At 41.5% G+C, this 26,990-nt stretch overlaps 1 protein-coding gene across 5 annotated transcripts in view; it reads right to left on the reverse strand.

The window, feature by feature from the left end:
• EPHA6 (EPH receptor A6) overlaps nt 1-26,152 on the reverse strand; it is a 1,236,911-nt gene extending 1,210,759 nt beyond the window's left edge. The window contains exon 1 of one of the 5 annotated variants that reach the window (XM_073616994.1): nt 23,586-26,152. In XM_073616994.1, the coding sequence (XP_073473095.1) occupies nt 23,586-23,688 (103 nt within the window). In that variant the 5' untranslated portion in view covers nt 23,689-26,152. The remainder of the gene's footprint in view (nt 1-23,585) is intronic. The other 4 variants (XM_073616989.1, XM_073616991.1, XM_073616992.1 and 1 more) reach the window with 4 other exon arrangements.
• Nucleotides 26,153-26,990: the final 838 nt, after the last annotated feature.

Consider the following 26,990-nt stretch of genomic DNA (forward strand, 5'->3'; position numbering starts at 1 on the left):
TGTAAGGAAGACTTTGGATATATTTTTATATATATTTTTTATCTTTTATATATTGCTGGTGCCTCAGAGTATTTTATTTGTATATTTTGGCTTTTTGTCTATTTGTAATATTTATTATTAAATGATGTATTTTATATTTGTGGCTCTGTTCCCAGATCTCATTTTTTTAATACCTGATAAGTAGTTAGTTCTGGGTAGGCACACAGTATGTATATATATATTTTTTGAAGGTTGGCGCTATAGGTTTATGCAGTTGGGTACAGAAGGCCATACTTCACCAAAAAGCAGCATATGTCCCCACACATCTATATGGGGACAGATGAGAGAACCTGGATACAGACAGTTTGTGTCCTGGGTCACTCACCTGCCTCCATAAGCAAGTAACCGCTCAGATGTGCTGGAGACAAGAGTGCAACCATGGCGTCAACCCTTCATTGATTTGTACAGGCTGCTGGTTGTGGCTGTACAAAAACACCAGTGATTGGAGGCAGGAGTACACTGGGGTTGATTTACTAAAACTGGAAAACTGGAGAGTGCAAAATCTGGTACAGCTCTGCATGGTAGCCAATCAGCTTCTAACTTCATCTTGATCAATTAGGCTTTGAAAAAAAAAAATAGAAGCTGATTGTTTTTTATGCACAGCTGCACCAGATTTTGCACTCTCCAGTTCTAGTACATCTACTCCGCTATTCCTTGGTGGTGTACAGCCCTCTGCACCTGTGCGTATGAGCCCGAGACTGACTCTATTAAGAAATCATGCTGACTGCTTATAGATTTAAAGTTCAATCTTTAAAATGGTTTTATGCCACATTCAGCAGTAACTATGGATTTTTTGGGGGTTTTTAATTACTGTATTTATCGGCGTATAACATGCGCATTCATTTTAAGAGGGAAGTTTCAGGAAAAAAAACTTAAATTTTAACCATTGCCATCAATGCAGCCTGATCAATGCCCATCTGCAGCCTCACAAGTGCCATCAATGCAGTCTCATCAGTCCCCATCAAGCAGTCTCGCCATTGCCATCAATGCAGCAGCCTCACTATTGCCATCAATGTAGCAGCCTCACCATTGCCATCAATGCAGCAGCCTCACCATTGCCATCAATGCAGCAGCCTCACCATTGCCTTCAATGCAGCAGCCTCACCATTGCCTTCAAAGCAGCAGCCTCACCATTGCCATCAATGCAGCAGCCTCACCATTGCCTTCAATGCAGCAGCCTCACCATTGCCTTCAATGCAGCAGCCTCACCATTGCCTTCAATGCAGCAGCCTCACCATTGCCTTCAATGCAGCAGCCTCACCATTGCCATCAATGCAGCAGCCTCACCATTGCCATCAGTGCAACCCGATCAATGCCCATCTGCAGCCTACAGGGGACAGGGAGGGGGGTGGGACGAGTGCCGACAGATTACATACAGTGAGGAGCTCCTATGATAGACAGAACAGTGGTCCAATGGCAGCCCAGGAGACGGGATTTCCTATTACAGAGGCGCCAAGTAAGCAGGAGATTCTCACTGTATGTAATCTGACGGAGCTCCCTCCCTGTCCCCTACAGGGAATCTAAAATTGAAGTATTGGTGTATAACACGCACACAGTATTTGCCCCGATTTTCATGGTGAAAAAGTGAGTGTTATACGCCAATAAATACAGTAGTTAAATCTATAAATGAGAGGACAGTAAAAGAGTAGATGTAGTATGCAGCAAGCACATTTGGTGTTTAGTGTCAGCCCTGGATCACTTTGAACAGAAGGCAGCTTATAAAAATGTTCTTCCCTTTCCAGGGCTCCATGTTTTGTAAATTCACCGCTTTGCTGCCTCCTAGAGGCTGTGAATATTCCTCACTTACGGGTGTATAGAATAGCAACTCACCTGCAGCATGCTGTGGCTCCTCCCACTGGCTCTTACATCACTACCCTACTTTGGGCAGTCGGGGTAACAGGTATACTTGCAGAGGCTGGGGGTGGCTTTTTAACACACAAGTCGCACAAGATAATTATATTTACTATTTTTACAGGTTGCCTTATATGCAAAAGTGACCCTGTGGTGGCTTTTTAATAAAAGGTCCCAAAAGAACTGATTTTCATTGAGCAAAGATAAACTTTCAAAAGTAAAGTAAACTTAAAAATGTAAAAAGTAATGCTGAATTGTGTATTATATCTTCCTGTTCTATGGGCTATAATAAAGGTATATATATATATATATATATATATATATATATATATATATATATATATATATATATATATATATATATCCATAAAGGAAACCTGTGCTAAGAGATATGTGGAGTCTGTCACTGCTGACCTATCATCTTGTAACTTCTAGCCTGGCTTGTCCTGCTAATCAAGTGTTCTAAATATTTATTGACCCTGAACAAACTGGTAGGTCGGGTGATATAACTTCACTGACTTCACTTGCTGCATGCTTGGTCTAGGTCAGTGACTCAGAAAGTTTCAGGGCCCATTCACAACAGGTTCATCGGGCTGCACTGGGCAGCCTTGCCTGGAGCAGTCCCAACGCATTGACAAGGAAAGTTGCTTTGTGTCCTTTATGTTCAGGACACGCAGTGCTTTTTTCACAGCAGCATATCACAACACACTATACTGCATTGAAATAAACTAGGGTAAATAAACATAAATGGAAAGTCATTTTGTGACATACCAATAAAAAAAGTGCGATATGCTGTAATCAGCACATTGGCACTGGGTACTCCATAGCGCACACCAGTGACCGTGTTATAATGTGGCTGCTGTGAACCAGACCTTAGAATTAGAGATCAGTATGACAGCCAGGCAACTAGCATTCTCAGAACGAGGACAGCAGTGGCAAACTGCAACCTGAATCAACTTGGGAAACACACTCAAGGGAAACTAGTATACTGTAGGTTTTCCTGTTAAGTGCATGCATTGTAAGAATTGTGTAAATGAAACACTTCCAGCGATCAATTAGCTCTTGTAAAGATCAGAGTTCTTCCCCTGACAACATCCTCATCTGGTTTTCTCCCCAGGATGGCACCCTTTGTGATCAAGCCTTAGTGTTTGTAAAGGCTGTAGGTTTTTATCTTTATTTCTTTTTTTTTTTATAACTTTCAGTTTTTATTGGAAAATATTTTCAAAAGGTACAAAACATATGATGAGCTTATGTCACATAAGATGTATACAGGAAATAATCAGTTATCAAAACACCATCAACCTAAGAACCTCATGATGGGGTATGGGCCGGTCACACCAAGTGGGATCATACTGTAACCGAGCCATCTCCACCAGGACATCAGCATATATTCTAAAGATTTCTTTGATGACTGGACATATGTAGTTACTAATAATCTAGGAAAAACTGTGGGAGGGGATATAATGGAGGGAAGGGGGGATAGGGGGGAGTAAAGTGTCAGCTTAAAATTAGTCAATGAGTGGGAAAGGAAGAGTTCACCAGAGACTGGATTTTAAGGGTAGGCCAGCATATGTCGGGCCCTGGAGGATCCGGCAAAGACTAGAGTATGTGTTCCAGGATGGTGGTTGGGGCAATAGTTGGGCTTCACTGTTCATGCAAGTAAGAGAGTAGAGTGCCGAAGAGATATGAGTTAGATTGGATTCAGCGAATTCCCGGACAGGGTGTGTTATAGTGGAATAATATATAGCAGGCATTTAGTGATTATATCCAGAATTTGGGGAATTTCCATCTTAGGCAGGTAGGTGAGTGAGAGTTGCGGAAAATTAATAGGATGAGAAAGATGATCTCTTAATAAAGAGGCTAAACAATGGTAGAGCTTCTGCAGTCTTTGATCCATGGTTCCCAATAGGGATGGGCGAACGGTTCGGCCTGAGCATAAGTTTGGGCCGAACTTTCATTGTTCGGACGTTCGGCGAACATCCGAACAAACGGCCAAACGACAATGCATTGCGGCACTGAACAGTGCATTGCAAGCCCTGATTGGCTGAAGCAGTGAAAGCTTCAGCCAATCAGGGCACAGAGCACTATCAGAGTCATGATTGGACACAGTCATCATGACTTTATCCAATCATGGGTAATTTCTGTCCCACAGTATAAAAGTATTCTTTCAATGGCAGCCATTTTCAGCGTGATTTTGGCGTGGAGAGAGATAGAACAGGGCTCTGTTCAGTGCTATTAGTTAGTTAGTGTGCTATACTGTGCTATTTTGCTTAAATTGTCAGTGTAGAATATTAGTTTAGTGTCAGTCTAGGGATAGTGTGAGTGTAGTGAGGAGGACCATCATTCAGCTTTGCATAGTGTGCAGCTACAGCAGGGACAGCTCATATAGTTTCAGTGTAGTGTAGTGAGCAGTGGCGGCTGGTGCTCAAAATATTTGGGGGGGGGGTGCAAACATCAATTGCAGCCTCACTGTACCATCAATCGCAGCCACTGTGCCATCAATCGCAGCCTCTGTGCCCATCAATCGCTGCCACTGTGCCATCAAACGCAGCCACTGTGCCATCAAACGCAGCCACTGTGCCCATCAATTGCCGCCACTGTGCCATCAAACACAGCCACTGTGCCCCATAAAATGCAGCCACTGTGCCCCATAAAATGCAGCCACTGTGCCCATCAATTGCCTCCACTGTGCCCATCAAACGCAGCCACTGTGCCATCAAATGCAGCCACTGTGCCCATCAATTGCCACCACTGTGCCATCAAACGCAGCCACTGTGCCATCAAATGCAGCCACTGTGCCCCATAAAATGCAACCACTGTGCCCATCAATTGCTGCCACTGTGCCCATCAAATGCAGCCACTGTGCCATCAAACGCAGCCACTGTGCCCATCAATAGCCACCACTGTGCCATCAAACGCAGCCACTGTGCCCCATAAAATGCAGCCACTGTGCCCATCAATTGCCGCCACTGTGCCCATCAAACGCAGCCACTGTGCCATCAAACGCAGCCACTGTGACCATCAATTGCTGCCACTGTGCCATCAAATGCAGCCACTGTGCCATCAAATGCAGCCACTGTGCCCCATAAAATGCAGCCACTGTGCTCATCAATTGCCGCCACTGTGCCATTAAACGCAGCCACTGTGCCATCAAACGCAGCCACTGTGCCATCAAACGCAGCCACTGTGCCCATCAATTGGAGTTTTAGGTAGCTGCCACAGGGCGTCCTCGTGTGGGGGGAGGGGAGGCGCGCGGGGCACGGAGGAGAGCTGGAGGAGCTGCTAGGATATATTCCTGGATAAAGCTCTTCACCATGGAGTGAGTTTTAAGCTGCTGTGACCGGGGAACACAGGACTTGCACTTTGTAGAAGGTCAGTGAGGAAGAAATCAAAGGAGGACTGTTGAGAGTAGAACAGAGTTCTGTGACCAGGGAACACAGGACTTGCACTTTGGAGAAGGTCAGTGTGGAAGAAGCAAAAGGAAAATTGTAGAGAGTAGTGCGGAATGCTGTGGCCGGGGAACACAGCATTTGCAGTTATGAACTGGCTGGGAGCAGTAGTCTACTTCTTGCCGTGTGCTAGGCTGTCGGGGAGAGGTACTGAGTATCGCTGGCCTGGTAATGCACTCTGGTAATATCATCCAAGGGACTTTGTAGCTACCAAATTCACTGAGCCACCGGGGAGAGGAATTGTATGCCTCTGGCTTATTGATTTGCTCAAGCAACACCATTCAGGGACTTTATTACAGTAACAAAGTACAGCCAGCAAGCTGGGGTTATTCAGAGTGATCCCTTCTTGTCTTACTGGAAGTGAAGCAACAGGAATCTAACAGTTTTGCAGTAGAGGATTTGTACAAGAAGAGAGGAATCTAGAGGAGTGATACTCTGCAGGTGTTAGTGCAGAGGAGGAGGAGCAATGGTCTGCAGTGGAGATATGCAGAGGAAATAGACTGTGAATGTTAGAGGGGCATCATTTTCAGGGCTAAAGCTGCTAATCAATGTTCTACAAATGTGATGACAATTCAATAAGTGCTATGGGCATCCTATATCTTCCTTTACCCCAACCAAGTTGTATCCTGCAATAAACGCAACAAAACTACGCATATGACTGCTCATTGTCTCAGAAGTGAAAGTTGGGGGTCTGGCAGCAGGGTGATTTGGTGGATGTTAGTAACTCGTAGCAACCAACCGCTACATTTTTAACAAAAAAAAAAAAAAAGACTTTAATATCACTTTAAGTAGGGTACAAACCGATAGTCAGCCAGTTCGCCAGGAATCGGCAGACTCTTGCTATGTGTGTACTCTTCTCTGTTCAACTATGGAATGGTCCTGCTGGAAAAACAAGCAATTGATCAGCCTTGTGTTGATGTGGGGATCTGTCAGTTTTTTTTATTCAACTGCCTGGTTGAACAAAAAAACCCCAAAAAACTTTGTGTTTATACCCAGCTTTAGACAGTGACAGCATTTATATCCTGGACTAACATGTCTCTCACGGATGACGCAATCATGTAAATCTTACAGACTGTTATAAAAACACTTATACAAATCCCTGATTGCTTCTGGTTTTTAAGCTGGCATTCTTCACAAACATCATCAACCCTTATAATTATCAGTACTTATATTTAAGATGTATTTAGCTGTATAATATTTGCACTTCATTAAATTTTTCTACGTAAAGAGTTCTTGGACTAATCAGGTTAAATAGAAACACAAAACAGAGTGCACAGGATTATATGCAGATGAAAACACCTTTTAATGAATCAAGCTTAATGACAATAACGTTATTTGATAAGGGCATATTACCAGTGATAAAGGCCTTCAATAGAACACCAGGTCACACCAACAAATGATGGCGAATCTCCTGAAAGGAAACTGACATCAGGAGAGATGCGAGCAGAGATGGAATCTCTTGTAATGTACCCTGCAGAAAGCATGGGTGGACATATTCCCAAAGTATGGCAAAAGAGGACAACACTTACCTTCACCTACCGAGGGTACAAGTCCATTCGTCTCTTCCCGTAGTTTGAGCACCTTCTTTTTTAGGCTGGGTTCACACCTCTGTGTCTGCATTTTCATGTGTCTTTTTTTTAATGTGTTTTTCGAAAGGTGCCATTGAAATGTAAGGGGCCATTGTTCCTGACACACGAAAGCCAGGTTGCAGGAGTGGGCCCCATAAAAAATATGGGCAATACATATGTACCGCTAGTGGTTAATCCTTACAGTTCTCTAATTCATAGAAAAAGGATAACAAACTGTTATGTGCTCCTTCTCCATTATGCTGTATTACAAATATATTTAAAAAATGTAACAGAGTCAGCAATTAAACCAAATTAGGTTCTAAACTTTGCCTACTCCACACAAGAGAAAAAAAAGTTTTACATTTAACTGTGTCTTAAAGAATAATGGGGTTGATTTACTAACGAAAGAGAGGCTATTCACCAAGGAATATGAATGTCAGTGAATAAGGTAAAGTTGTGTTTTCTTTAAATATGCAATCATGTATGAGGGACATTAAAAAAAAAAAAAAAAAACATGAATTTTTTCTAGTACACGATCAAAGTCAAAATCAAAATCAAAATCAAAGTGAACAAGGCTTGCCTTTGCAAAGTGAACATTCATTTTCCCAGATGAACAAACGTATTTCTCTTCCAGTAGTTTGAGGACCTTCTTTTACATGTCCACTCCATGGTTCCTGCAGGGTTCCCTCCAGAAGATTTTATCCTTGCTCGCATCTCTTTTGATCTGTTGGTGTGACCTGGGGGTCTGATGGAGGTGTTTTACCTTGGTACAGGGATGTCATTTATTCATTCTCAAAGATCTGTGAACCAAAAAAACGATTTCTAGACTTGTCATTCTCAATGGACTATGAATGTGCTGATTATCACACTCATAGTCCATTAATACTTCCTCCAGCATTCTATAGGGGTACAAGCACAGAGCTGAAGGAAGCGTCTACAGGAGCCTGAGATGCAATCCACTAATCGCAAAAGCAATACTTTTCAGGCTCCTGTAAAAAAAAAAAAAATATATATATATATTCTTACTGCAAAATATGTGCACTTATTAATTATTTAAAGTGAATTTAGTCTATAAAGAAAGCCTGTCGACAGACAGACCATTCATTTAAACAAAAACCTTCCCATAACATTATATGCACATTTACTATATTTTTTATTATTATTTACCTGTAAAATCCTCCCTTGTGTAGACATCCAACACCCTGATACTGTTGCTGGGTTCCGCCATCTTGGATGTGATGTCAGCAGACTCAAGTGACATTCTATAGTATTTTCCTTCCCTCCTACCCTGGCAGCTATTTAATGTAGGAAGATGAGGGAAGGGTGGAGATGCTGGGCCAGCACAGAAACTAAACTGGACACTCCCAGAATATTAGAGGGGGAGACTGTACTAAGATAAGGAACTGTCTGGTCAATTTTTCTAGTACGTTCAGGGGCACATTGCAAGCAAACTGAAAAAAATATTTACAGAAAGGAAAACATTGCAAAAAAGCATTTAAACTACATGATTTTTCTGTGTTTTTACCTTTTTTTTTCGGTGGTGACAAGGTATCTTAGGTACTGAGATTTGAAAAGGCTAAGGTTGGATTCACACCTTTGTGTCTGTGCTCCTTCCCTATTATGCTGTGTTAAAAATATATAAAAAAATTGTAACAGGGTCAGCCATAAAATCAAATGAGGTTCTAACCTTTGCCTACTCTACACAAGAGAAAAACATTTTTTACATTTATCTATGTTTTAAAGGATAATTGTACTTCTACAACATTGTGGGGTCGATTTACCTTAGTAAAAGAGAGGTTATTCACCAAAGAATATAAATGTCAGTGAATAAGATAAAGTTGTGTTTACTTTGAATACCCAATCGCGTGTGAGGGACATTAACCACTTCCGCCCCAGAAGGATTTACCCACTTCCTGAGCAGGCCATTTTTTGCGATACGGCACTGCGATGCTTTAACTGACAATTGCGCACTTTTTTCCATGATCACCTCTGCGGTTTTTATTTTTAGCGCTATAAACAAAAAAAGAGTGACAATTTTCAAAAAAAAAGCAAAAAAGCAACATTTTTTACTTTCTGCTATAAAACATTTCCAAAAAAAGGTAAAAAAAAATTTTTTTTCTTTTTTACTAGTAATGGCAGTGATCAGTGATTTTTAGCAGGACTGCAACATTACAGTTTACACAGGCAGATCCCCCTTCTATCACTGCGGAGAACGATCGCGGGTGACCCACTGATTGGTCCCCCCGCTGGCCAATGGGAGCGCACACCCACAAAAGCGACGTACACCTACGGCGATTTGCCACAGTATAATGACATCGGCTGAAAAGTTGAAAAAAAAAAAAACATGATTTTTTTTCTAGTACATGATGAGGTAATCAAAGCGAACAAGGCTTCCCCCTAATAATAATATTCCCTTTGCAAACTGAACATTCTTTTTCCCAGGTGAACAAATTTATTTCTTTAGCAAATCACTTCCAGCATGTCCTATTATATTTATGCAAATGTAGGCATTTTCTAAATATGAAATATGAATGTATTTATTATTGTTTTTATTTGTTTTTAAGCACTGCACATATCATTATCTATATTTTGGGTTAGTATCAAGACCTGTGGTGTTAGCTGCTTTTTGCACATGTATTTATACCTAAGGGCAGAGTCCCCCCTTACATACAGAAGTAGAGAAGATGCCTACTACAGTGATTTCCAGCTTCTAGAGGGATCCCCCAGATATAGTATATACATAGTTACATTGGTCCAAGCAGGATCAATGTATAGAAACCATCATTTTATGGCTCCTGGCATTGAAAGCATTGAATACCACCCAATATCACCCAAACCTCTCCGCTCTTCTCAAGACCTCCTACTCTCACGCTCTCTCATCTCCTCCTCCCATGCTTGTCTCCAGGATTTCTCCAGAGCCTCTCCCATCCTCTGGAACTCGCTACCTCCACCTGTCCGGCTATCCCCTATTCTTGCTACCTTCAGGCAATCCCTGAAAACTCATCTCTTCAGGGAAGCCTATCACGTCTCCAACTAATCTTTTACCACTTCCATCAGCTCATTCCCCACAGTTACAAACTTTTGTACCACCTGCCCCACCCTATTAGATTGTAAGCTCTTCTAAACAGGGCCCTCTTAATCCTCTTGTATTTTATTGTATTATAACTGTATTGTCTCCCTTTTATATTGTAAATCGCTACATAAACTGTGGGCGCTATATAAATCCTGTATAATAATAATAATAATACACCAAGTACGAGGAGCAATATGCCATTCAGTTTTCAGTCTTATTACTAAGGTTCCATGTGTCTGGTTGGCTATGTAAAGTAAGCCAAAACTGAAATCTTGATTGAAAATGACTACTTTTGCAAATTAACTCTCAAGATGGTAATGAGAATGTCTATTGTCTTGCAAAACGTATTTACATTAACCACTTGCTGCCCGCCCTATTACAAACGACGACGGCAAAGTGGTTTGATAATCCTGATCGGACGTCATATGACGTGATCAGGATTATCCGCTATTGCGCGCCCCCGGGGGCGCGCACCACAGCGATCGGGGGTGACGCTTGTCCCTTGGACACAGCGCATCCCCGATCAGGGTAATGTCTTAAAGACATTGGCTGTTTACCATGTGATCGGCTGTGTTCAATAACAGCCGGTCACATGTCAAAACAAATCGGGCACGCGTGCAATGCACGCCGCCGGGGGCGCGCAGCGCGCCGATCGGAGAAGGCGAGTGTCCCCCGGACACAGCGCATCTCCGATCAGGGTAAACAGCCAATGAAATGGCTGTTTACCCGTGTGATCGGCTGTGTACAATCACAGCCGGTCACAAGTATAAACACTGTGGCGGTTTCCAGGGATCTCTCCTTCTCTCTCCTCACACACCGATCATGTGAGGAGAGAGAAGGAGAGATCTGATCAGTGAGTAGAACATCTTTATTTTTATATCTACTGTCTGCACAACACGAACCCCCCCTCATCAATAAAGAGAACCTGTCACAGCCCATCAGAACCTGTCACAGCCCATCAGGATCTGTCACAGCCCTTCAGAACCTGTCACAGCCCATCAGAACCTGTCACAGTCCATCAGAACCTGTCAGCTCGTCATCGGTACCGCCATCAGCACAGCCACCGCCATCAGCACCGCCACTGCCATCAGCACCACCACCGCCATCAACACTGCCACCGCCATCAGCACTGCCACCGCCATCAGCACCACCGCCATCAGCACTGCCATCGATACCATCTGGATCTGACAGCCCATGTGTCACACAGGCCGCCATCAGTACCACTAACGGTACCGCTATTATTACCGCCATCGGTAACATCTGGATCTGACAGCCCATCTGTCATAGCCCATCTGTCACACAGGCCCGCCATCACTACTGTCGCACAGTCCCGCCATAAGTACTGTCACACAGGCCATCAGTAACCCATCACACAGGCCTACCATCAGTGAGCTGTCAGTAGCACCACCAGTTCCGTCACACAGGCCCGCCAAATGTACCACCATCATGTCCCAAAGAGTTTACACAGCTGAGGAGGCATATAACATTCTTACCATGTCGGATAATGAGAGCAGCGGGGAGCTCTCATTATGCGATTCTGGTTCTGAATACAAGCCAGTGGAGGGTAGCGGATCAGAGTCCGAGTCAGCGGAGGAAACCCCCCCTCCTAAAAGAGTAAGGAGATCAGGACCTAGATCAGAAAACCTGCCTACCACCAGCAGCGCCAGACCCCAGGAAGAGGAGCCCAGTACAAGTACTGGAATTGCACATCCGGGCCCAGTCCTACCTTCCCGATGCCCTGGCAAACCCCTTATGGTTGCCTGCCAACTCAGGATCCGCTACAATCCCCCCTTTCACTGCACAGCCAGGTATGCAGCCCAACACTTCGAATTTTTCATATTTGGACTATTTCCATTTGTTTTTCCCAGAAGAATTGTTGCAGTACATGGTGGACCAAACAAATCTCTATGCAGAGCAATTTATTGCTGCCAACCCCAGTTCGTCCTACGCCCGTATGTTCCATTGGCGACGTCTCACACTAGACGAATTAAAATTGTTCTTGGGCCTTACTTTTAATATGGGGCTTACAAAGAAAAACGAACTGCATGCCTACTGGTCCACCCACCCCATCCACCACATGCCCCTATGTTCTTCTGTTATGTCTAGGACATGGTACGATATGATAATGCGTTTCCTACATTTCAATGACAATTCGCAGTGCCCTCCCCAAGATCATCCCAACCACGACAAATTATATAAGCTTCGCCCCCTAATACATTTTTTTACCAAACGATTTTCTGAAGTTTTTATCCCTGACCAAAATATATGTGTAGACGAATCCCTTATACACTTTACTGGCCGGCTGAATATCAAGTAGTATATCCCAAGTAAGAGAGCCAGGTACGGGGTGAAATTGAACAAATTATGTGACCGAGCCACTGGATATGTGTACTCATTTCGTATTTATGGGGGCAAAGACTCCCAGCTCCAGCCCCGTGAGTGCCCCACATACATAGGAACCAGTGGTAAAATTGTGTGGGACCTTGCATACCCCCTGTTCAAAAAAGGTTACCACTTATATGTAGATAATTACTACAGCAGCTTGCCCCTTTTCCGTCACCTGTATTGTGAAAAAACCCTGGCCTGCGGTACCTTCTGAAAAATTAGGAAGGGCTTCCCACAGAATTTACTAGCAAAACGGCTACAAAAGGGGGAAGCCACATTCATGAGGAATGAGGAGGTGTTGGCCATGAAGGGGCGGGACAAGAAGGATGTTCACATGATGACTACCATTCACAATGACACCTTGGTGGAGGTTCAGAGAAGACGTGGCCCCGTAGTAAAGCCTGAATGTGTCCATGACTACAATCTGTATATGGGGGAGTGGATTTAAATGATCAGATGCTGCAACCATATTTGTCAACCCGCAAGTCCAAATATTGGTATAAAAAAGTTGCATTTCATCTGTTTCATATGGCCATGTTCAATTCATTTGTCTGCTATCAAAAATCACCTGAAAACCAACCCATCACCTACCTCAAATATATTGAAAACATTGTCACTGCCCTTATTTACCAGCAAGGACCCGGACCAGGAAGCATTTGCTCTGATAGTGTGAGTCGACTTCATGAGCAACATTTTCCCTATAACATTCCCCCCGCAGAATCCGGAAGAAGACGCCAAAAGAGATGTCGTGTATGCTCAAGTGGAGGAGCTAGAAGAGATACAAGTTATTATTGTCCCCAATGTCCCTCCCAACCTGGCCTGTGTATCGGTGATTGCTTCAAAAATTATCACACATCCATCAGATATTAGTTCCCCTTATTAGTAACAGACTGCTATTTCCCAATTTCAATTACCTGTGTGCATCATTTGCCTGCCACCATGTTTCTACCTTCCATGTTAACTGACCCTGGCCTGTTTACCCACAATGTCTTTGCCTGCCGTTTTAACCACGTTTCTGACTTCCACGTGCACCGACCTCAGCCTGTTTACCGATGATGCCTTTGCCTGCCGTTTTAACCATGTTTCTGACTTCCACGTGCACCAACCTCAGCCTGTTTACCGACGATGCCTTTGCCTGCCGTTTTAACCATGTTTCTGACTTCCACATGCACCGACCTCGGCCTGTTAAATCAACCGTTTTTGCCTGCCACTTGGACTGATCTTTTGCCTTCTACTTCAGTACACAGGGGTCTCACATATGTGAGGTGCTTCAGAATAGCGTTCTGAGTAGAGAAAATCAGTTTTTGGTTTTCTGTGTTCCCAGGACAGGGTCTGGTTGCCCGGAGGCTTCAAAGAGATTTGGGTGGGAGAAGCCTCTACCCCTGTCCCCCTGGCCCTAAGCTTGATGGTCCTTCCTGCTGCCTGGACCAATACTTTGGCTGTGCTGACCATATTGATGCCTGTAATGACCCAGGACTTTATGGACTGTTTATTTCTGCTGCCTGGACCAATACTTTGGCTGTGTTAACCATATCTCGGCCTGCTGCCTCTACTGACTATAGACAGTATTTTTGTCTGGACATCTTTGCCTTCTACCTGGACCAATGCTTTGGCTGTACTGACAGTATCTCTGCCTGAACTAACTATGGACAGTATTGCTGCCTGGACGATTGCTTTTGCTGTCGCTGACCACATCCCTGCCTGCTGCCTGGACCGATGCTCTCCTCTGTGGACCACTACACTACTAAAACCACAGGTAATCTTTTGTTATTTGGTATGTACATGTTATGTATTAGAAATATGAAGGGCCTTCAAAAATGTGATCGGTAGTCATGAAATTATATGTGTAATTTATGCTCCTAGAACGACTGGAGGTGCTATTTGGATGTTGGGCCTCTGTATGTGGCCAGGCTATGTAAAAGTGTCACACATGTGGTATCGTTAAACTCAGGAGGAGTCGCAGAACGTATTTTGGGGTGTCATTTTTGCTATGTACATGCTATGTGTTAAAAATATTGTATAAATCGACAACTTTGTGTAAAAAAAATGCGGTTTCATTTTTTCCCACGTTTTCTGAAAACTTCTGGAAAAAAACGAACCGTTCAAAAGACTCATTATGCCTCATAGATTATACATAGGGGTGTTTGCTTTCCAAAATGGGGTCATTTTGTGGGCGTTTCCATTGTCCTGGTGCTCCAGGGCCTTCAAAAGGGAGATAGGTCGTCATGAAATTATATGTGCAATTTTGCTCCTAGAATGCCTGGAGGTTCTACTTGGATGTTAGGCCTCTGTATGTGGCCAGGCTGTGTAAAAGTCTCACACATGTAGTACTGCCATACTCAGGAGGAGTAGCAGAATGTATTTTGGGGTGTCATTTTTGCTATGTACATGCTATGTGTTAGAAATATCTTATAAATGGACAACTTTGTGTAAAAAAAAATGCGTTTTAATTTTTTTCCCACGTTTTCCAAAAAGTTCTGGAAAAAAATGACCTGTTCAAAAGACTCATTATGCCTCATAGATTATACGTTGGGGTGTTTGCTTTCCAAAATGGGGTCATTTTGTGAGCGTTTCCATTGTCCTGGTGCTCCAGGGCCTTCAAAAGGGAGATAGGTCATCATGAAATTATATGTGTAATTTTGCTCTTAGAATTCCTGGAGGTGCTCCCTGCATGTTGGGCTTCTGTATGTAGCCAGGCTGTGTAAAAGTCTCACACATGTGGTATCGCCATACTCAGGAGGAGTAGCAGAATGTATTTTTCAGTGTAGTTGCAAGTATATGCATGCTGTGTTCAAGAAATAACCTGTCAATACAATAAGTTTGTGTAAAAAAAAAAAAGTCTTCATTTTCTCAAAAATTGCGGGAATTACAATGTCAAAAAACTCACCATTCCTCTTATTAAATAGCTTGGAATGTCTACTTTCCAAAAAGTAGACATTTGGGGGGTATTTGTACTTTCCTTGATTGTTAGTGTCTCTGGAAATGAGATAGGCCTTCAGTACATCAGGTGTGATCAGATGTGATCTATTTTCAGTGATTTGCACCCTAACTTGTAGACTCTATAACTTTCACACAGACTAAATAATATCCACTATTTTGGGTTATTTTTACCAAAGATATGTAGCAGTATAAATTTTGGCCCAAATTTATGAAGAAAAATGACTTATTTGCAAAATTTTACAATAGAAGCTAAAAAAAGTGTTTTTTTTTCAAAATTTTTGCTCTTTTTTCGCTTATATCGCAAAAAAGAAAAAACCCAGTGGTGACTAAATACCACCAAAAGGAAGCTCTAATTGTGAGAAAAAAATGATAAAAAATTTGTTTGGATACAGTGTAGCATGATAGAGTAATTGTCATTCAAAGTGTGAGAGTACTGAAAGCTGAAAATTGGTCTGGGCGGGAAGGTGTTTAAGTGCCCTGTATTGAAGTGGTTAAAGAGGAATTGGAGCACAACACATAATTTTCGCCAAGGCAAAAATGGAGATTGGGGAATAGGGGGTTGGGGGGAGCGTGCAAAATAAAAAAAAAGGTAAACTAATAAAAAAGGGGCAATTTTATATAGCGGAGGGGGGGCAGAAATGAAGAAAAGTAAAGTTTATTTTAAGCATGAAGATCCACTTTACTACAAAATGCACTTCATCACCTAGTGAATATATTGAAACTATGTTCATTTTTAATACCTAATCATGTAAAAGGGAACTAACACAACTGAGTTTTTGCTTGCACATGACTGGATCATTTAAAGCAGAACTTTATCCCTAAAATGTAATTATACTCAAGTACCTTGCCATGCTCCGCTAATTACAGATCTGTTTTTGCTTTAGCTCAGTATGTCAAAATTCAGGGGGTCTACTGGACGTTTCCCTCTGCACATTCTTGGCACCAGCAAGATGCCAAATCCGAGGACTTTAGAATTTCAGATGACAGGATGATGCCTTCTCGGTCATTAGTCTAATGAGATCTATGTATCAAACTTCATGCCCAGGAAGAGGAATGGTGGACACTGTAAAGTATAACACTGGCAGCACAGTATAGGATTGCTATAGACCGCTGCTGTTTTTTTTTTACATATACAGGTGAAGTTGTGTGCTAAATGACATGTGCAAAAGTTAGACTGTCACCAAATATGTTTAAATTTATGGGTGCCCTATGGCTGCAGCTTTTATTTAAAGTATAAGCAAAGCTAAAATAAAAATTGCTCTTAATACACTTCTCTTTCCCAGCTAATATTTCAAGATTTTTTCTTTATTTTTTAGTTGGTTATACAGACTAAATACTTGGTGACTGTGCCAGCTTCCTCAACATAGCCCCATCACCTGTCCTTATCAGGTCAACACCAACCACAGCTATAAACCCTGTATTATCATTGTCAAGTTGAATGCTCTCTTCTCTGTACTGGGATCATCAATCCCATTAACATCATGAGCTTACACTCCCCAAATTCTGCCCTGCAGAGAATAGAAAGTGGCTCCTGTTTGGAGTCAAACTGTCAAAAGTTATAATTGACTACATCACAAGCACTAACTGGTTACTGCAGCTATGACAAACACCCCACCATTCTCAAGAGCAATGAGCTGGTAATTATTGCAGTCATATGAATGCAGAAAAAGGTTCTTTAAGATACTTGGAGCAATTTTTAACATTATTCTGTAGGTTTTTTTTTTTTATGTTAAAAAATAAAGCTGATTTGATTGCTTGCTTCATCATCCTATACTTCACAGGTGCTTTAAAGTGTTTAGACACCAAAAATCTATATATTTAGTGTTGTTTGGCATCATGTCTCCCTAAAAACAGTTTTCATAAGCAAAAAGCGTTTTTGTGAATCTGTTGCAAAGTTTCTTATATGTAGATCTTAACAGAACTTTTCATTGCAAGTCAACAATGCTAAGCCACTGCCTCACAATTAGCAGAAGCATTTTCAGCCTGCCATGCAGGCTCCTCCAGTTTGCCATTGGGCTAACTATCAGGTCTATTAGCCCAACAGCCCTAACATACTTCCTTTCTATGGTGACAATACTGCTCCTCCATAGATACAGTACAAAGAATGAGCATTGCCACCCTAGAACAGGAAGTGTGATGCTGGCAGGATCAACAGGTGAAAATAAAGGGGGGGAAAAAGCCTAAAAAAAAGGAAATAAATGCAACTACCATGTGTACGAGCTGGTAAGCTGTAATACATGACATTTTTATTCTTGGATTTAGATGTACTTTAAATAAACACTTCTTTGCCACTGCAATTTGAGAATTCTCTGCTGCTATAGTAAATCTACTGTTATAGCTGTATGTTTGACTTTCAAGTGCTCTAAAACCCTTCAATAACACATGAATGTATAGAACTCTACTGCATTTATTTTTTTTACAGTGTTTTATATAAGTATTGTACATTTTAGCTGCTTTAGTTCAGAGTTCTAACTTTATATCAACAGCCATGAACCATACTACCTTTATTATTAAACAGATATATGGTGTTTATGCGTGTCTGTATATTTTACACTCAATGTGAGTTTAAAACAACATTGATCTGTAACCTTTAAAAAATGTAAGGAATATTAAAGTATTAATTTTGACGATATCAGCCTGCAGTCATTGAAAAGTCAAATATTACTTACTTTTTGACATTCTGACATTCAAGATATATGGTGCTAAATGTCAGCATTTAATAAAGCTTATTTTTGTATTGATTTTACTTTTGTTTTCAAAATCTCCATTGTGAGAATGGTATTAAATCATATTCCTATCTGAGGATGCATCTGTAGAGATACCACACCTGTCACAGCATCTCCGCTCAGACGTACTCTCTCCCTAATTAGTTCTGTACGCTGATATACGGCAACATGAAACCACAACATGAAAAAAAAAAAAAAACATTTTGATGCATTGCAGGTTTGAGAACAATGTCACATTAATATATCACTTCTTCGATCAATGGCACACCTGTGCCAGAATGCCCATTTTATTACACAGTGATGGGGGGAAAAAAGGAAAAAAACGAAATAACAAATGCACAAATGCATAAAATGTCCACCTATGTTGTTTTTTTATTTTGATGAAGAAACTCCAGATCGATAGTGAAATTTTTAGTGAATAAAGATTTAATCATACTTTCTAAGAAATGGATGAATGACTAAAGTTAGGATATGTAACTAAAGTCAGGGGCCCTATCATTTCTCATTAATAAAAATGTAGGGAGTAATAAAAAAATGAATAATCTATCATTATTGTCCAAAGTGACCAATCAGATTTCTTGTTTCATTTTGCCAAATTCTAATTGTTTATTTTAGATGACAACTCCAGTACAATTGTATTTGTTTAAGGAAAAAGTAAACCCAAAAAATGTATATTTCTCTAGAAATATTTTCTAGAAACAATTTCTCTAGCATCTCTGAAAATGAACGATAATTACACTTTTTCAAGTTATCTAAAACTCATCCAGGAGACACCTTAAAGCAGGGGTAGGCAACCTCGGCACTCCAGCTGTGGTGAAACTACAAGTCCCATGAGACATTGCAAGACCCTGACAATCACACGCATGACTCCGAGAGGCAGAAGTATGATGGGATTTGTAGTTTCACCAAAGCTGGAGGGCTGAGGTTGCCTACTCCTGCCTTAAAGGAAAGGAGACAGCTGCTTTATCTTGTGTATGGTGTGAGCACACAGCTGGTGTATAAGGAAGCAAATGACTTTTGGGAACCCTGACCCTATAGGCCCCTCTGCTCTGCCTGTAGCTATACCCTATGAAATCATAACACACCTCTTGCAGATGCTCTTCATTGTTTTTTGATGTAGACAGGATAATTTTTGACAAATTTGAAAAATGAATAATCTTACTACAGCAGAGCCTGTAATCAGTTTGGTCCATACACACACACACAGATATTTGGAGGAAAATGCCTCTCCCTAGCTTAAACATTTAAATACAAGAAATAAAAGTCTATGGCCAAGAACAAGCACTGACTCCGAGTATTGAAATCATTGGATCAGTTGGGGAGAGTTACTAAAACTGGAGCGTGCAAAATCTAGTGCAGCTCTGCAAACCAATCAGCTTTCAGGCTTTATTGTGAAAGCTTAATTGAACAACCTTAAGTTAGAAGCTAACTGGCTACCAGGTAGAGCTGCACCAGATTTTGCACTCTCCAGTTTTAGTAAATCTCCCTCACTGTGTCATCCAATACTGTTCTCCATAAAAAGGTGCATGGCCACAATTTGCCTTTGATAATTCGAATCAGCAAATGAAATAGTGGATAGTCACATCACGCTTTTGGACATTAATACAGTGAAAGTCAGAAAAATCTAATATAGTTTCATTAAAAGATTAGATGAATGAATATCTCTCCAGAATCCATCCCAATATAACATTTACAATATGTACACCTTAAACCCTCTTCAAACAGGCTTAAAAAATGGTTAGACCAGTTTTAACGTCTATACCATAGTTAGACCAACAGATTATCTCTTGTAGGTCACTTTATAAAACACAATAGTGAGATTCCTATCATATCAGAGTGAGGAAAGTCGAACCTAGTTTTATGCAGACGCAATAATTAAAGGGATTTTTAAAAATGGTATTTACCCAACTGAAACTACTGTGGATTTAACTGAATTCTGGCTGTATTGTACATTCAGAAACACAAGCGTGTCACAGATATATTTTTATTTTAGTCTAGGACTTTGTCTCTATGACACCTGCTGCTAATGAATTTGTGTTGAGTTGTATAAAATCTGAATAGACAGTTTTTTTTTTTAAATTCAAGTTAATTTAATGGTCTGTTTAACTTGGCGTATAAAAGCAACACTGGCCATAAATGCGCAACCCTTTTCTCCAGAGCACATCGGATAAACTGACAAGTGGTCTCTTGAATTTTGGATACGGAATACAAAATGTTATAACCAAATGCGTGTAATTCACTGATATACTGTATATCAACATGCAATAAAAACAATCAAACAACAATGACACCTAAATGCAGATTAGGCAATCAGATAAGTTACTTGATTGGTTTTCACCTGTTACCATGTATAACTTATACAATGCATAAAACAATGTGAAAAGTTCTATAACTAAGAGCAACCAATAAACAACCAACTTTCCTTGTTCTGAGCAATGATGGCCTAAGTACGATATGCTGCAATTACTATTATTATTATTTAAGGTACTTATATAGCGCCGTCAATTTACACAGCGCTTTACATATACATTGTACATTCACATCAGTCCTACCCTCAAGGAGCTTACAATCTAATTTACGATGGGATCTTCTTCTATCTGGACAGCCCAAATAAGAGAAAATTACTGAAGAGGAGAAATGGGTATTGATGCCCTTAGGAAATCTGGATAATTATATTCTTTATTCCATGTTATACACATCTCTCCCACGGTAAACAAAATTTCTGATTGGTTGCTGTGGGCTGGGACTTATCTTCATTGTTCCTTTTACTTACTTACACAATACGTCCTATAGTAACTTCCTGATATTATTTGTATTATTATTATTTTTTTGCAAAGCTATTATTTTTTTAATAACCATCTGATCACACAAAAGTAAGCAGGATAAGCAGATAAGGAGAAGGGCAATATGCACTTCTGTACATTATCAGCAATTCTTGTCTAGCCTTAGGGAATACTAGGGAATACACCCATATCTTGTTAACAAAAAAAATATTGGCGGGGTATACTAAATTGTTAGTTAAAAAAAAAAAGAAGCTATTAACGTTTTCTGTACATGACAGAATATATATATTTACTGAAATATTACTCTGATGACACATATATTTAAGCAATGCACTCAGTAATTTTACAGTTTAGGTGTACAACTTTACTGTTTATAGTGTTTTGCCAAATTGATTAGCTATGGATGTCTTGTTCTGTGCATCAATCCATCATTTCCTAGTGATGTTTTCAAATTACTGAGCATGTAATCCATTCTTGATGGTATATATTTGTAAGATATAACATTTCACACTCTATGTAGCACATAGTACATGGAAAGTGGTGTCAGTTCTTTTTTAAAGTCAATAAAAATGTTTTATCTACAGAAAAGATATCCAGTACTGCAATTCACTAGGAATACTGTCCTTAATACAAGAAGGTGACACACACCTCTCATCCTCCTCCCTGTTAGGCAATGATAGGCCTTGTAATCCTGCACTGGCTTCATCTCTCATTGTTACAGATTATTAAAAATAGTAACTAAACAATGTTAACTGCAGCAACCAATGAATGTTTCTTTATACACTCAGTTATATATTCAGTGTAAATAAATAAACAGGCCAATTAATACATGGAATAGGATGCATCTCTCAAGCATATTCTTCTAAACAGGAACAAGATCAGGAATTCTGGTAAATGTGGAACAACAAAGTTATTGTCACAGTAGAGACAAGTAATGCATGCAATTACACAGGATGCGCAGTCTGTGCAATAACGCCGGGTGGTCAATAAGCCAATGGATTGGCTATTTAACACCTGTCACATACATCATCTACCTTACTAACAGTAACATATAAACTGTAAAATTGAAGATGTTGTCTGCAGCTACATTAATTTATTTTCAAACTAAAAATACATTTTATACTAGGAAATGACACCTGCCATTTGCCATTCCTATGGGCAATCATTTATTCTTTCACTTCTGTACCATAATAAACATATATACATACATCAAAACAGACACATGTTTACATGTGTATTCATACATGTTATAAATATATGCATACACCCTGAATACTTTATTTTCTCACATAAAAATGCCCGTGTGGCTTAATTCAATCTACTTTAACCATTTACCACCATGTATTGTGGAGTTAGACATAGGACTGAGGACTGTTACGTAATATAACACTTCATTACTACCCATTACTCTATAAACCTGATCAGTATTGAGATTAACTAATGCAGATATGCTAAAGGCCTTCAGATGAGAAAGAGTAGGGATGCTTTATATAAGACCACATTGCATTTGTACTTCTTTGTGTACTTTGTTGTGTGCAACACACACAAAACAATATGATAAAATAGAGCTACATTATAAATAGACACATAGATAGATAGATAGATAGATAGATAGATAGATAGATAGATAGATAGATAGATAGATAGATAGATAGATAGATAGATAGATAGATATAGAGAGATATAGATGGATAGATAGAGGTACTGTAGGATGAGTACTGCCTAGGATAAGAATTTATGTTATCTGTAATGACTGTAGAATTTACAATACCTTCAGTCACTGTAAAGTGGTGTCTATCCATATAACTTACATAAAGGATGACTGATTCTTTATAAGCTGTGTACATCCTGGACGCCCTCGTATCCACATGAGACATCAAGACTAACCTTTGCCTCTTTAAAATCTATGAGACAGAGGCAGTCTACTACAGCATGATATCAAGCTGTAAGAATAAAATAGAAAATTGTATTGACTCTGCAAGCTCTGTACATCTTATCCAGGAAATCATAGCATATGGACCTAGAAAGTCAATAATATTCATTGTAATAAGCTTCAACAGAGGATTCCACCATCTGCAGGGAATCCCACATACTTAAAACATGCTTAACTCTTGCCAGCAGCAAATACGACCACAAGAGGCAAACTCTGTTTTATTGATACAGCTATTTCTTCGAATCAATAGATTTCTATAAAATTACCATGTATTTCTTGTGTTGTGGCAGCCCCTTCCATACATACAGCACATCAACATTTCTACTGAAGCGCCAAGTTTGGCTTCTACAACAAAATAGTTGTTGGCTCCTCCATGGGTATACACACTGACATCTTGCCTTTTTCCTTGGCTGGGCATATGAGTATAGCTAAGGAAAGTGTACATTTTGGAAGTATAGTAAACTCTATATTAGCCAATGGCAATATAGTATGGAACATGTGCTAATGAAAGTGTGCTTTGAGGTTGGCTACTAAACAGAGGCCACCATGTCTATCATAGTTACATAGTTAGTCTGGTTGTAAAAAGACACAAGTTCATTTAGTTCAACCAATAAAAATTAAATATAAAAAAATCTAACAATCGTATATATACACAATCCCTTACCCAAAAATGATCCAGAGGAAGGCAAAAAAAATCCCAGCAAAGCATAATCCAATTTGCTCCAGCAGGGAAAAAAATCCTTCCTGATCCCCCAAGAGTCAATCAGATATTCCCTGGATATTCAACGTTACCCATAAATATTATCCTCCACACAATACCATTACTATCATTCCTTACCTTGGTTGTCAGAAAAGTGAGTAGAGCCGACTAAGAACTTGGAGAGCAAGAGAAGGAAGAAAGAAACCCTCGCTAACAGAGTTCTCCCATCAGACAGCTCCATGTCTCTTCTCAAGCTCTGAACACCGCTCTGGCTCCCCGACCTTCCTCTGCAGAGTTAACAAAACCAATTCCAAATAATTCCAGTGGAAGGATCCGCGGGGGCGTGGTAAAACCCCGGCAACTAGAGGTAATAATAGCAAAGATCAGAACAGATAATGTCTTTGTGCAAAATCGCAGTATATTCCTATTCTCCCGACTGAAAAGCCTGCCTTGCCCTCCTTGGGAAGAACCGTAAGGTACTATCGTTTATGTGCATAAAGCTGCTTAAAAACACAAAAAATCCAGGATGAATTGTTCTTGCATAAGACTACAGGTAGAAGTGATCACAGCAACAACTGTCATTAAAGTTACAGTCTACCTAGTCCCTAGGCGCTCCATGGGTGGACAAGTTGGGGTTGGGAAGGTAGCATCCGACCACAGGTGAGCTCTGGAAGTGTAAGCTCTGCAGCCCAATGCTGCTGACTCTCATCTAGACACGCTTTGTCTGGCACCTGAGTGTCGGGTGTTTAATGTGATGATCAGCTTCATTGTGTGATATAGCGCAGTTGGATGGAGTCTCGGTGGCCCCTGAACTGGTGTGAGGTCTGATGTGCCAAGTGTCAATCCCAGCGCAGTATGCAGGAAGTCCAGCGTGCAGAGGAGAGGGACATTCCAGCAGAGGATACCCTGACTGCGCAATGTGGAGCTGAGGATCGTCTTTATGGTGCTGCTATGTGCTGGAGAGCAGCCTGGCTGAGTGAACACACGGTGAGAGGTATTGGCTGAGGATAGGCAAGCTGTGCATGATGCATGAGCCCAGGATCAGTGGAGGAGCGATGCTGCTGATGCTGCTAGTGCTGCTGCTGACCCCCCAGTCCTCAGTCACTGGTCCCACACCAAGTCCCTGCCTGAGCTTGGGGCTGCAGGTGGAAAGTTTGACAGCTCCTGGTAGGACACTCCCTTCACATGACAGAGCCCCCATCCCCCTCCACCCATCAGCAGCACATCTCCCTTCTTTCTCCAGCAAAGTCAGTGGCAGGGAAATGCCATCCCTCTCTCTCCCTCTCTCTCTCTCTCTCTCTCTCTCTCTCTCTCTCTCTCTGCTCCTGCACACTCCGGGGAATCAGTCCTCAAGGTTGCAGACAGGACATCTCACATTCCAAGCATGAAGCACCCCCCTGTAGGAGAAAACTCGACCCAGATATAATCAACCTGACAAGTGCCTCTGCACTGCTGCCATCAGGACGGAGCGCCCTTTAAGCCCCGGCTGGCGCCTGTTAACGCGTTCAGTGCCGCCTCTCATTCATTCCTCTCTGGAGCAGCTGCGGAAGGAAGAGGATCCTCGGCGGTGGGAGGGTTAATGCAGCCGGAGGCTCCGCAGGCAGCTGCGGGGGGACCAGGAGGAGGAAGGACTGCTCCGATATCCGGATCCTGAGCAGGGGGATGGCAGGAGGATCTGATGTCTGAATCCAAAGGAAGGCAAGGAGGATCTGATGTCTGAATCCAAAGGAGGGCAATGATAGTCAGGTACAGGAAGGCTCTGAAGTCTGAATCCAAAGGAAGGCAAGGATAGCCTAGGAGGATCTCATGTCTGAATCCAAAGGAAGGCAAGGATAGCCTAGGAGGTTCTCATGTCTGAATCCAAAGGAGGGCAAAGAGGATCTGATATCTGAATCCAAAGAAAGGCAAGGAGGACCTGCTGTCTGAATCCAAAGGAAGGCAAGGATAGCCAGGTACAAGGAGGATCTGATGTCTGAATCAAGAGGAGGAGAAGGATAGCCAAGCACAAGGAGGATCTAATGTCTGAGTGGACAGGGAAGGAATGATAGCCAAGGAGGATCTGATGTATGAATCCAGAGGAGGGGGAGGATAGCCAAGCACAAGGAGGATCTGGGGCTGAAGGTCTCAGGTTAGATGAGGTTAGCGAAGGGAAGGATAGCCAGGTACCATCTGATGGCTGAAACCAAGAGGAGGAGAAGGATAGCCAAGCACAAGGAGGATCTAATGTCTGAGTCCAGTGGACAGGGAAGGAAGGATAGCCAAGGAGGATCTGATGTCTGAATCCAGAGGAGGGGAAGGATAGCCAAGCACAAGGAGGATCTGCAGTCTGAGTACAGTAGAGGGGAAGGATAGCCAGGCACAAGGAGGATCTGATGTCTGAATTAAAAGTAGGGGGAGGATAGCCAGGCACAAGGAGGATCTGGGGCTGAAGGTCTCAGGCTAGATGAGGTTAGCGCAGCAGACCAGCGTTGCTGGCGGTGGGCATGCGTTGGAGCAGAGCGTGGGAATAGCAGCGGCTGTCTGCTCAGGCTGCATAGGTTCAAATGCATAAAAAAGCTGAATTCACTTAACCACTACTCACAGGGTTCGCAGAGCACAGCGGAGAGAGGGGGAGCTTCGTTTAAAGGTGCAGATCACCCCAAATATGCCCTGGATGCTGTGCGATGGGATGCAGACTGTTCTCTCCATTCTGAATGATTTCATGTAATGTGGATATTGGCTCCAGGCTCATGGGAATAGATACGTTACTTGAATCGAGAAGTGGATGACATAGTAAGTAGGTTATAATAAATACATCTATTTTATAGCTATTGTACACACATATATATATATATATATATATATAGTCACCTATTTTATAGAGAGTGCACCTATTTATTGCAGGTATTTATATAGCACCTACAATGTACACAGCACTTTACATATTGTACATTCACATCGGTCCCTGTCCTCAGGGGGCTTACAATCGGATGTCCCTTATATCTTACATACATATAAACACATATTGGGAATAATTTAGTCAGAAGCCAAATAACCTGCCAGCATAGCTTTGGACTGTGGCAGGTGAGCAGAACACACAAGCTGCATGCAGACAGTATCCAGGTTGGGATTCGAGGATCTTAGTGTTGAAAGGCATGCAGTGCCAACTGTGAAGCTATTTTTCAGTTTGGCAAAGAGCTTGTCAAATGTTATACAGCTCTATAAGTCCCAACATGCTATTTAAAGGGTAAGTTCACCTTTTCCAAAAAATAAATAAAAGAGGAGCTAACATCTTAGACTCTGCCATTGAGCTGTCAGTGCTCACACAGGCAGTGTATAGCGGTCCAGGGATTTGATATCACCTCATCTCTCTGCAGTGTTTCTGGGACAGATAAGAGCGATGATCTGTGCTGGTGCTAACCAATCAGAATCACTCTGATACATCCTGGAAGCACGACAGAAAGAAGAGTAAAAAGAGTGGGGATTTCATATTCCTGGACAGCCATGGTGGGCACTGACCACTTGTCGCCCAAAGTGGTAAGTACAACAGGGACTGGGGCAGTG

Source organism: Aquarana catesbeiana, linkage group LG02, assembly GCF_042186555.1.
Source record: "Aquarana catesbeiana isolate 2022-GZ linkage group LG02, ASM4218655v1, whole genome shotgun sequence".
Taxonomy (NCBI): Eukaryota; Metazoa; Chordata; class Amphibia; order Anura; family Ranidae; genus Aquarana; species Aquarana catesbeiana.